This window comes from Danio rerio, chromosome 16 (assembly GCF_049306965.1).
Source record: "Danio rerio strain Tuebingen ecotype United States chromosome 16, GRCz12tu, whole genome shotgun sequence".
Lineage (NCBI taxonomy): Eukaryota > Metazoa > Chordata > Actinopteri > Cypriniformes > Danionidae > Danio > Danio rerio.
In genome coordinates this window covers 15,507,791-15,520,913 of record NC_133191.1, presented here as the reverse complement: position 1 = coordinate 15,520,913, position 13,123 = coordinate 15,507,791, and the positions used below count along the sequence as shown (strand labels likewise).

The 13,123-nt window shown below is 34.3% G+C and overlaps 1 protein-coding gene across 2 annotated transcripts in view; it reads left to right on the top strand.

The window, feature by feature from the left end:
• Nucleotides 1–12,684, top strand: part of sntb1 (syntrophin, basic 1) — an 87,848-nt gene extending 75,164 nt beyond the window's left edge. Inside the window, 2 exon segments of one of the 2 annotated variants that reach the window (NM_001002175.1) lie at nt 9,961–10,151; nt 12,176–12,684. In NM_001002175.1, coding sequence (NP_001002175.1) covers nt 9,961–10,151; nt 12,176–12,268 — 284 coding nt within the window. In that variant the 3' untranslated portion in view covers nt 12,269–12,684. 2 annotated transcript variants of the gene reach the window in all.
• The last annotated feature ends 439 nt before the right edge of the window (nt 12,685–13,123 follow it).

Here is a 13,123-nt window from a genome sequence, read left to right as displayed (position 1 = left end):
ATAAAAAAGCTAATAAAACAACCTTGATAAATACAAATAAAAAAAAAAACACACACACAATGTATAAAACGTATAAACAATTTGAGTAACTATAAATATATTTCAATATTTTTATTGAAATATAAATATATTTAAACAAATATTTTTTTATTAATATAAATATTATTATTATTGTTCTTGTTGTTGTTTCCTTGTTCTGTTTATTCATTCATTAATTTTCAATTAATTCATTAATTTTCAATTAATTCAATTAATTTTCTTGTCAACTTAGTCCCTTTATTAATACGGGGTCGCCACAGCGGAATGAACCGCCAACTTATCCAGCACGTTTTTACGCAGCAGATGCCCTTCCAGCCGCAACCCATCTCTGGGAAACATCCACACACAGACAGACACACACACACACACAGACAGACACACACACACACACACACACACACACACACACTCTTACACTACAGACAATTTAGCCGAGGTTCGACAAAATCGACCCAGCGACCTTCTTCCTGTGAGGCGACAGCACTACCTACTGCGCCACTACGTTGCCCTTGTTCTGTTTAGTTGTTATTAAAAATTAGAATAATTTATTCATTGACAATACAAATTAAATACTTTATAAACTAATGTACACTGTGACACTATTACATTTTTCATTACAAAAAAATGCTGGGTTTCACAACCGATTTGTTTTTGGACAACATGCAGGTATTAAGTTAAATTTGTTAAAAACAAATAAGCTAAGTGGGGTTAACATAAAACAATTAAAAATCATTTTAAATAATTACATTGAACAAACAGCAACTTTTTCTTTTTTTTTTTTTTTTTTTGAAGTGTCAAAAAAAAAAAAAAATACAATAACAGGGGCTCTTTTTGCAAAGCTGCTGCAGTTTAGAGTTCACTCATAGTGAAATGCAAGCTGTTTGTGCCCGTCTGGTGGGAACGAGTCCCTCTGTCCTGAAGATCTGTCTGTTTGGATGGGGATAAAGTTACAGTATTGTCAAGAGTAACATGGGAACAGTGTTTCCAAATACCCCCCTTTTTTTACGAGCCCCTCACCCAGACTCAGTCATTACTAAGTGTTTGAGGATTTAAGAATTTAGGCAAGACACTGCAGTTAAACAGTATAAACAAAGAAACAAACAAAAAGCATTAGTTATTGCCACACTTCCCTAGTTGATTATTCGTATTAAGAATTGAAAAGAATTATGAAAACATTTGGACAAAAAATACATTGAAAAAATCAAGATCATTGGAGAATGCTAGGTTAAAATTTTGTTACAGAGGGCATGTTGGGAGTATATTGTTATCAACCCATAATTCAGAAAATACTGTGTAACCAAACAAAAAAAAAAAAAAAGTTTTTTTGTTGTAGAATAACAAGTTTAATAAGTTTAAGTGACACAACATGACCAACACTTAATAACCAAAGCCATTCAGAAGAGCAGAATACTGCACTGCTAATAAAATTAACACATTTTTAATCTAATTATTATAAATTAAAGCATCATGTTGGCACAGTGGGTCTCACAGCAAGAAAGCTGCTGGTTCGATTTCTGTGGAAAAACTATTTTTCCACAAACACTTCCTGTTCACTTTATACATGTCAACCCTCTCATTTTTGCCGGAATTCTCCTGTATTTTGCCATTCTTTCCCTCTATCATCCAATCATTTTCCCATATATCCCGTGTATTTTAATCTTGAAAGCACATTGAAATGAATATAAAATGTCTGCATTCCCTTTCTTTCCATTAAAGCTGTGTCAATCATCGCCCTTCATATGCAACCGCTGAATCAATAAATGCATGTATACGGATGCACTCTGTATGATAAACTGTTCCTAGATCAGCTTCTGTACTTTTCCACCAATTTTTTTTCACCACATCGCATCCCTTCTGGGTCTCCGTAGGTTTCCCTAAAACATATGCTGGATAAGTTGGTAGTTCATTCCACTGTGTCTACCCCAGCTTAATAAAGGGATTAAGCCGAAAAGAAAATGAATGAATGAATTATATATTAAACATCTTTAACATTAAAGTACTTGCTGTGACTGATGTTGGTTTGCACTGAATGACAACAAGCAAACTGCTGTTTGATAGTTATTTTTTTTAATCAAGATCTGAGGTAAACGATCTCCTGCCGCTTTCAGTTTGGCTATAAATGCCATGTAAAATGCCATTCGTTAGTAGCATTAAACACGTAATATAGCATATAATCAGCACTACAGATATAATCACTACAGAGGTTGTAGTCTTTTTTTGTTGTTGTTTCAGACATTACATACAGAAGCAGAAAACGAAGACATTTCTAAAATAGAAAGTTTGCCGTCGCGAGTGGTTAGTACAAAATGGGAAACATTTTTTACCATGTTGCAGTGTCACGTCACAAGCTAGGACATGTTGTATTATAAAATCAGGTAAATTATGTACAGTACAAATGTACAGTATCTCTCTGTAAAAACCTTCAGAATACAAATTTGAATTAAAGTGATGTCTGTGGTTTGTTTCACAATACAAGTTTGTACTAAAGTGATGGTACAATTTCAGAAAAAGGATTTTAAAAAAATATATGTACTCATGTAATAGACATTTTGGATGTTTTCAATGCATTAGACTGACAATCCAGGAGTGGTTCTAAAGAGGTGGCTTCAGCAAAAAAAAAATTAACTAAAAATGCTTCGTCTTACTTAAGTATCATCAAGCAGTGCACTAATAAGAGAATAACATCTTCAGTGTGGGACTAATTTAGGTGCATTTACAATCTTACTAGTAGACTTAAAGTAAATCAATAGGGCTGCACGATACTGGAAAAAAAAATATGCAATGTTGTTGAGTATTGCACCAGAAAATTTTTTTCATTTTTATTAGCTATAATTTGAACAATTTATTTATGTAATGCAGGGGTGTCAAAATCAGTTCCTGGTGTGCCGCAGCTCTGCAGAGTTTAGTTCCGACTCCTATTAAACACACCTGATCTTACTAATTAAGCTCTTCAGGCTTGTTTGAAACCAACAGAGAAGTGTGTTGAAGCAGGGTTGGAATTAAACTGTAGGGCTGCGGCCCTTCAGGAACTGAATTTGACACCGATGATGTAATAATATCAAAATAAACAGATCAAATGTATTTTTCACATCTAATTAATTCTAATTGAGACACAAAAAAAAAAACTGTCAAGGGGCAAACATTCAAACTTAACTGAATGAACAAAACACTGAATGAAAGCCACAACAGATATTCGACTCTGATCGTCTGTTTCCTTTATACGTATTTATTTCAAATTTGGGTTCTGCTTTGTCCTGCTCCAGCCAGTAGCAGAACAGCAACTACTGGCGAGGTGGGGATAATTGTAGCCCCTTCTAATTGATCAAATTTCGATAAACAACCAATGCATGAAATAGATGTAATTTATCACACGTGATGTCTGTGATATGTAAATTGCAGATAGTAATATATGCGATAACAGTACTTTTACAATATATTGTGCAGCCCTAGAAAACACCAGCCAATTAAGTCCAGTATACATTTACGCTATGATGTCATTGAATTAATGTGCAATTTCACAGCTCAAAATCAGAAGTTTGATTTCCCAAGCTGCACACCACTTTTCTGTTCATTGTAAGTACTGAATTATAATTATAAGCCTATACTTGCGCATATGTATTGAAATATGCTAATGCATGTTGAAATCTCTTTAGAGCTTGGTGCTTATAGTTATTCAGCTGCACTGCGTAAAATAGAAACCTTTTGTTACATTTTGTTCCTATTGTTTTAAACATTAAAGGCACAAGCACTTTCCCAATCAGTCTGCAGTACTGTGGGGAGGTTTATAATGTTAGAATTCTGACAGTTGGCATTTTAGGACGTAAAAAAGTAAACACTTGTTTTTATTGAATAAACAAAAATTTTTGTGTGGTAGCTTTGTTTTTTTTGTTTTTGTTTTTTGTCAATGTCCAACAACTGTTTCATATTGATGATTTTGTCAGATGTTAGTATGACCATTAAATATTTAAAAAAGGGATTTTACCCTAAAATTGACTGGTTCTACACTGCAAAAAAAAGTTGTATGCAAACTGCTGCAGAACTTTAAGTTGATTTGTTGTAAGTTGAGTCAACTCAAAAAAGCTCTGCAGCAAGTTGCCCTCCCTGCCTCATTTTGAAAAAAATAGGTTACTATTGGTCATGAAATTTATGGAACATCTTGGAATTTTAAAAGGTCTATGGACCATTTCAATATGGGGATGTAATTGGAGCATTAACATTTTCCTGCTTGTTGTCAAACTTTTTCATAACTGTAATAAGAGGCAAATCAATCCTAAAACTAGGCCCTCACTTATATTATTGCAACATAATAATAGTAATATAAAAAAATGCTAATATGATTTATTTACAATACAGGTGTAATGCAGCAGACACTGAGAACAGACTTGTGGATCCAAATGCAGTTTATTAGAATTGAGGTCGTACAGGCAAGGGTCATAGACAGGAGCAAAACAGTATCACAATGAAAATCCAAAAGACGTTGTTAGTATACAGACGAGACATCAGACTAGGCAGCAGTGAATCAGAATAAGGAACAAGGCTAGGATCAAATACACAGGAAAACAAACCAGGGAAACCACTTTGTATTGTTCTGTAGTGAAACAAGACTCGGCAATGTGTGAAGGAAGGTTAGGTGTATTTATAGTACTTATAATCTGTGTAGATGAGCAGCCGTTGTGTGTGAGAGTCCAGATTATTGTCAGCTGCTGTACGAGTTGATGAGCGCAATGAGTTCTGGGAGTTGTAGTTCGTTCAGCAGTAATCTCCAATATAGAAAACCCCGCAGGCGATTGCAACAAACTACAGGAAGTAATTGCCAGCGGAGACATCACCACTGGCAATCACAACAACAATAGTAATAATTTCTGTCTTTTAGTACATATATAAGAGACTTGCTTTATGTACCAAATAAATTGATCTAATAGGATTTGAATTGTAAACAATAAATAAAAGTTTAAAATAATTATTTTGTTTTTGGTTCTGATACTCCTAAAATCTTAAATCCGCAGATTTTTTTTACTAAATTCTCTGCAGAAATCGTCTGCAGATTCTGGCTGGCTCTACCTATATAACTTATATAACATTATATAACATTATTATATCAGCTATCATAACATTATTTATCAATATGTGTCTTTTTGGATTTTCAGAAGCTATGTAAATAAAAATGTAAAACGGGAAATACGTTAGGACCATTGTTATTGTTTACATCCCTCAAAACGGTTTATTACAGACATTTAAATTAAATGATTTTTTTTTTTAAGTCATGGAATATCATCAATATTTATTTGTTTTTTAAAATTATACCACTCATTTAACAAACTTTCTGATTACTGCAACCAAAACTGACAGCTAAAACAGCTATATTTTATCATATCTTATGTTGTTTTACTGTGAAAATGAAAAGTTTATATGCAAAAGGCTCTATATGCCTTTTGATATTTTTCTGAAATTAGCATTTTTCTCTGACTTCTGTGTGTAGGCTCAGCTATTTTACTTTGATTGTGATGAAAAAGTTATTTTCATTGCCTTTAAAGTGAAACAAGTGAACATAAACATTGGAGGCTGAAAAAAAGCTCATTTTAGAACAACATTTCAAAAAGCATTTAGAGGTTTTTGCATCTGAACTCTTCAAATATAAACATCTTCATGACTTTTTTGACCTCAAGAACTATTGTTCTCTGTATGTTATAAAGGGAACACTGAAAGAAACAACAAGATATTTTTTTACCCTTAACCTTATAAAGCCTAACACATAATATTTAATGCATGACTCTAAATGATAAAAATAAACAATTGTTCAAATCTCTTCAACAACAGCATTAGAAAAAAAAAAATCATGTATAAAAAAAGCAGATTTTCTATTGTGATAATGGCACAGACAACTCCTTTTTCTATGACAGCATGAACTATGGCACACCAGATAAGCCTTTTCTATACTCGAAAATAAAGTAACAATTTACTGGCCAAAAAAAAAAAAAAAAAAAATTCTAAACGTCCTTAAATCGTTTTGCCATTTGTGCACAGAATTGAAACATTGTAGTGACACAACGGCTTTATTCATTATAAGTGATGAAAATTCAGCTTTTTAGCAACTGAAAGTAAATAGTTGGTTTAATAATTCCTTACTTCTATATAGTGCTTTTCTTCATACTCAAATTGCTTTACACATTTTTGAGGGGAATCTATTCATCCACTATCAGTGTGCAGCATCCACCTGGGTGACGTGACGGCAGCCATATTGCTCCATACCACACACCAGCTGATTAATGGAGAAGAGACAGAGTGATGAAGTCAATTATGATATGGGGATGGTTAGGAGGCCATGATGGAGAGAGGCCAGTGGGCAATTTGGCCAGGAGGCCGGTGTTAAACCCTGCTCTTTCCCAAAGGACATCCTGGGATTTTAAATGATCACAGAGAGTCAGGGCCTTGGTTTAATGTCTCATCAGAAAGATGGCCCTCACTAAGCAGTATAGAGTCCCCTTCACTATACTGGGGCTTTAGGACTAGGGCTCTGCAATTGATCAAAAGTCCAATTTTGTTTTCGATTTTAGCTTCTAATGATTATGAAAAACCATTAATTGAAATAAACGATTATTAACTTAGCAGCGCGAAAGACCAGCAATCGGTCAGCATTCGGTCTCATTCTCACACTGAGACGAGCAGAGCGCAGTCAGCGCACACATCTCAAGTCAACTTAATGTTAGCGCTTTAATGGTCAAATAGGTGTCAAAACGCGGTGTTTAGTGATTATTCATATTTAGCCCTCATTTGTGTAATAAACATTCGAGTTGAGACTCAAAAGACGTGAAAGAGAAACCATCAAAGTGAAAGCGAAGTTCCTGCTGCCGCCTGTTTTTATGATTATTAATCAAACAACAAAACGAGAAAATCCCTCAGTGCTTTTGACTGAAGGACTTTTGTAGCTAAAGTGTTTTTCTTACAGTGAAGATGCTTAAAGCACAGTTTGTTTCATATTTTTATTCTATTGTATTTATTTCTCTTTCCTTGGCAGGGTGGAAAATAACTGTATGTATACAGTTGAAGTCAGAATTATTAGCCCTCTTATACAGCTCTAATATATATTTAAAAATTATATAGAATATAAAAATATAAAACTCGTCAATGACAGGGAATCGTTTTCTCTTTGGTAACTGCAGGGAAAGAGTTCATTCAAGAGTTCAACAAAATCATTTATCGATTTGACGCACATCATAATAACAGCCATACATGTAAAGTACAAATAATGTCCTTCAATCACGCCCATCTGTTTGTTTCATTGCTCCATTTCTTAGATGTTTGCTCACACTTTCTTTTGCAGTCTAAAGCACATCAAACGCACAAAACGCCCAATTCGTACCACAGGATTTCTAATACCATCTTTGCTTTGGCTTCACATGTAAATCACTTACCTTTCATCCGTGTCAGCTTACTGCACAGACTGGAACCCCCAAGAAACTATTTGATGTTTTATGAGATTATTTAAATTTTTAGCGATTATTTAGCACTACAATTAAGAGTTTTGCTGGATTGCAAAAAAATTGACTTTTTTGTTGATTTTGCGTTCAGCTATCGCGAAATCGCAAACAACTAGGAAGTCTGGCATGAACTAAACTGTGGAACGTACTGGATATTTTGTAAAGCTATATTGTAAATTCCTCAGCTAATCCTTTCAGAAGTGAAGTGCAGGTGGTTTGGGACTGCCTGAAAGCCTGTCTGGTGGGAAAGATCCCTCTGTCCTGAAGATCTTTCTGGATAAGGTTACAGTATTGTCAGCAGTGTATCCAAATCTCCCCTTTTTACGAGCTCCTCGCCCAGAGCCACTCATTAATAGGTGTGTGAGGATTTAAAGTTAGAGTTTTTCAGATTTAATGGTTAAAATGCTGCAGAAGATGTTTTTTTTTTTTTTTTTTATTGCAGTGATGATCTAATCAGGGTAATGGACTGTACCTTGGATAAAGCAGAGGGGATTCGCTATGTGAAAAGAACACACTAGACTCGCAATTACCAGTGCAAAGAGTGAATCAGAGAGGCTTTATTGGGGCAAACGGAGGGAACTGCAGAAGTGGATCACTGGCACACACACAATAGACATGCTAACAGTGGTTTTCCACACGTCCTGAGGAGCTGTGATTGAATTAATTGGAGGACTGATACTAGATACATGGAGTCCTGCAATGTATTTGATGGGAGCGAGGCAGGTATTGAGCGGAGATTATGGGTGATGAATAATGTAGCAATTATCTGGCCAATCAAAGGACATTTATCTCACAGATGGAAGATTCGTACATTTTTATTCCTCTTCTTATAGAATTTAGCATGAACTGAACCAACTAGAAAGGCAGTTCAGATCACTCATACTGATAATCTTATTGATTTGATTTTTATTATCTTTTTAAACTGCACCATATCATTAAATAGCATCTGAATGGATCATTTACAAAGTTGAGGTAGTCTCGACACTTTTTTTAAATTTCTTTTTTGTCTTTGTCTTTTATTAGCTATATATTTTGAGCATTTTAATGAAGTGATGATAATAAACAATAGGTTACATTATTTTGATGGTCCAGTTGAGTATTAGTAGACTGTCTGCTTAATATATGTTGATACTACTTCTTCAACACATTTAACTGACTACAAGTAAATCTGCAAGTACGTCAATTTACACTAACTCCAACCTAACAGTCTACTTATAATCTAATGAGAATTAGTTGACATGTAGATGCAATGTATTTAACAGATTATCAAAATTCAAATAATAATGCAAAAATAAATACACTCTGGCTTGCTTTGCAGGCATTTGTAGCGCTGCTCTACAGAGAATAGCATCCTACAATGACATTCATTTTTAATTGATCTGAGTTTTAGCAAACCAGCATTTTTTTCTTCTTCTTTATGCAAAAAAAAAAAACAAATAAAAACACTATAATGAAAATTCATACCTGTGTTTATTAAATATTCATTTCTGTGAAGTTGCTTTGACAATTCTGCATTCTATAAAGACATAAAAAATAAAATATAGAAAATAATAACTTAATAAATACAAATAAAAGTGAATAAATTAATAATAAAATAAGTGACTTAACATTAAGGATGATAATGTTTCTATTAAAACCCATTAAAAATTAAATGTCAGCATCATTTATGTTGAAAATATGCATTAGTAGGCTTTAATTTAGGACATTTTCTTTGTTTATTATAAACAAATAATAATAATGTGCTTTTTTATTACTGTGATTTATATATATCTATATATATAATTAATTAATTCATTTATTCATTTTCGTTTTGGCTTAGTCCCTTAATTAATCGGTGGTCGGCACAGCGGAATGAACCTATTTATCCAATTTATACAGCATATGTTTTTACGCAGCAGGTACCTTTCCAGCTGCAACCCATCTCTGGTAAACATACATACACACTCATTCACACATATACACTATGGACAATTTAGCTTACCTAATTCACCTGTACCGCATGTTCCCACTGTAGGGGAAACCGGAGCACCTGGAGGAAACTCACGCAAACACGAGGAGAACATGCAAACTTTACACAGAAATGCCAACTGACCCAGCCAAGTCTTGAATCAGTGACCTTCTTGCTGTGAGGCAAACGTGCTACCCACTGCACCACCGTGCAGCCGATTTATTTTTTATTTTTAAGATAATATGAAATTGTATTAATATTGAGTGTCACGGTGGTGCAGTGCGTACTGTAGCACAATCGCCTCAATCTGGCGACCCCAGATTAATAAAGGGACTAAGCTAAAAGAAAATGAATTAATTAATTAATTTTTCAATTATATGAACTTCATACTTTTTTTTTAACCCTCAAGTTTTACAAGTCGAATCTTTGCGGTTGACAGATGACAGAGTCCGATTATTATTGTGATGTATCTTCTGTATTTTTCTGTGTGTTAAGGCTGCATGTATCAGGGTCAGGACTGTCGGTTGGTCATTCACTATGAGCGAGGTTTCTCAGTGGTGGCCGAAGGAGAGGAATGTTCTAGAGCTGAGCCGCTCTTCAGCTACCCGTTTGAAAGGCTCAGGATGTCTGCGGATGATGGTGTACGGATCCTCTACCTGGATTTCGGCGGGAACGAGGGTGAAATTGTAAGTAACCATTTGAGGTCTCTAATCTCCTTAGATGCCGTCATGAGGGGATTTTATTATATTTAATGTTAGATAAAAAACAAAACAAAAAAACAAGCTGCTTACTGAATTTTGGGTCACTTTATTTTGATGTTCACTGAATTTAAGTTACATTTTATATACATGCCAACTAATTCTCATTAGATTCTAAGTACACTGTTTGGTTTAGGTTAGGGTTAGTGTAAGTTGACATGTGCTTGCAAAGTTTCTGATGGTCAGTTAAATGTCTGCTGAAGGAGCAGTATCAACAGATATTAAGCAGACAGTCTACTAATACTCTAATGGACCATCAAAATAAAATGTTACCAAATTTTGTTCAAAAGAAATGATGTTATTTGAATAATTAGTTAATGTTTATGGATGCGTAGTCTGGCACTTTTCATGCTAATTGAAATATACATTTACATAAACATTTCTGCTCAGAATTAATTGAATGAATACATTAAAATCAATACATTATTCAGCAAGAATACATTGTTTACAAGCATACAAGTTAGATATAAAATATTGTATTCAAAACTAAATAATTGTTTTGCTTTTAACCATTAAGTAATACAAAAAATGTGCCCACTTATAGTGGTGTTTGTTTTCTTAAGAACAATATTAGCCTATTAAAACTAAATTTCTGACCAGTCATGTTGTGTAACGTGTAATTTATTCCCTTAATGTGGAAATTTATATCAATTTTATGACCCGTTTTCACTGATTGGTTCAGTACGGTATGGGTCACCTTTATTAGGCTTGCGTTTCTACTGCCAAAAGGGTACCATACTCTTTTGGTGAGCATGGTGTGCAACAAAAAGTTTCCGTTCGACGTCATTCTCACTATAGGAAATGTCAAAGTAAAGCAGTACTGGTCGTTCATATATCATATGAGAAGCACTTTTCACAAAACAAATACTTTATACACAAAAACTTGTGCATAAATGTTCATTACTAAAATTCTCATGAACCTGATTTGATTATAACTGCTGATCAATGATATAAGCTAGGATACAAGTCTAACTTGAAGGAATTAGCCTACTGTAACATCTGCAATTATAAAAAATAAGTACAGAAATGCACCGTATATGAACACATACAGCACCTTACAGTCTCCGATATGTTAGCAATTACAGAAAAACTACGCATAACAAACATTTAGTCCTTATTTTGGTTCAAAAATAGACACGCCATAAGTACAAATGAGAAAATGAAACCGCTTGTGCTTTAGACGACCTTGTAAACAACTACGGGGCACAATAGTACATTCTGCTCTTCTTGGTTTTTTGGCTATTCGTCAAGATAACAACAAGGTTTGTTTAAGCTCAGGTTGACCATGGCTTGTTATTACATGTATATATTATTACAGTGTAATGTCTCGGCTGTGTATTTAAAACATGGCTGTTTCTTTGTTTTCATTCTGGCTTGTTGCACAAACAAGTGACGCATCTCTGTAAACCAATAGCGTTTAGTTGCGTGTCTTGTTCTGCTTTTTGGTACCATTTTGTTGTGCTAGGTAAAGGGTACCCAAAAAGTGGTATGGTACGGTTCACTTTTAGGTACCTTTTGACAATGAAAACAGCCATAAAAGCATACTAAACTGAACTGTACACCACCACTCAGTGGAAACTGGCCCTTAGTGCATCCTTGCTGAACCTGAAGATTATTTGCATTATAAACAACAGTAATATTGTTATCTATATTAATCTACTTTAGGCAATGGTTGTTAAATTGTGTAAAAGGAAAAGAAAGTGTACTGCAAAACTTTGATTGTCAGAGTCAAATGTGATAAAAAAGATTTTAGGCCACCTATTAGAGATCACCCTTCCTTATATGTAATTGTTTGCAACAGAAAATGATGTATGTCTGTACTAATGGATGGTCCATCTCTGGAAGTTCCTGAGGAGACCTGTTCAAATCATGACTGTTGTTCTCAACATGTGTTTGTCACATCAGGAACTTCCCTTCATTTTTTAATTCTGTCATTTTTTTTCTATTCACAGCAACTGGACCTGCACTCCTGTCCCAAGCCTATTGTTTTTATCCTCCACTCCTTCCTCTCCGCTAAGATTGCACGATTAGGATTGGTAGCCTGAGATTGAACTGTTATAGACTGATTATTCCAACAAACCTGGGAAACTGTGACTTGCAAGACTGAACGAAGGCGATGTAGCAAAGCAGACCTCTGAATGATTTTAATCACATTTCAGTAAATGACAAACAATGTATTTTTCAGAGAAATCGTAATTCTAGTGAAACACAATTTCACATTGATTTTCTAAGAAAGAATTCAACTATATGATGAACACTAACTTGTGATTGGAGCTAAAAATATATACTGGAAGTATTGCTTTAGAGTCCAATACGGCACTTACAATATTAACTCCTTTATAACGTTGGGAGGGAAACGGCCATCTGTGTGACAGCTGCCCTGACTAACTGCATCTGTCTGGCAGCTAATGTGGATTAAAAAGACTAGTTTAATGCACATAAAAGTTAAACAGCCTGAAAACAGTCACAGTGTTTTGTCTATACTGCTTTCTGTGATAATTGTTTCACCAAGGGCAGTCTATAGCACGGGTTTTCAAACTGAGGTGTACATTGGAGTAATCATCAGACCCCCTAGATTTTCGTGATTTTGCGATTACTGAATCCAACGCAAAATCCACAATAAGATGTATTTTTTGTGATCCTGCTAAATTCTTAATTAAAATGCAAAAAAAATTGCGAAGAAATTCAATAAAATTTAATAATCTCATAAAACATCCAATTCCAAACCATATAATCTAATTCTACTTATTACCTGATAAGTAAGCAGATGAGGCGTTAACTGCAAGTGATTTATATGTGAAGTCATTGCAAAGATAACCTAGATTAAATTAGATAACCTGTGGCACAAATCGAGTAAATAACATGGCGTGAACTAGGCATTTTGTGCGTTTGATGTAATT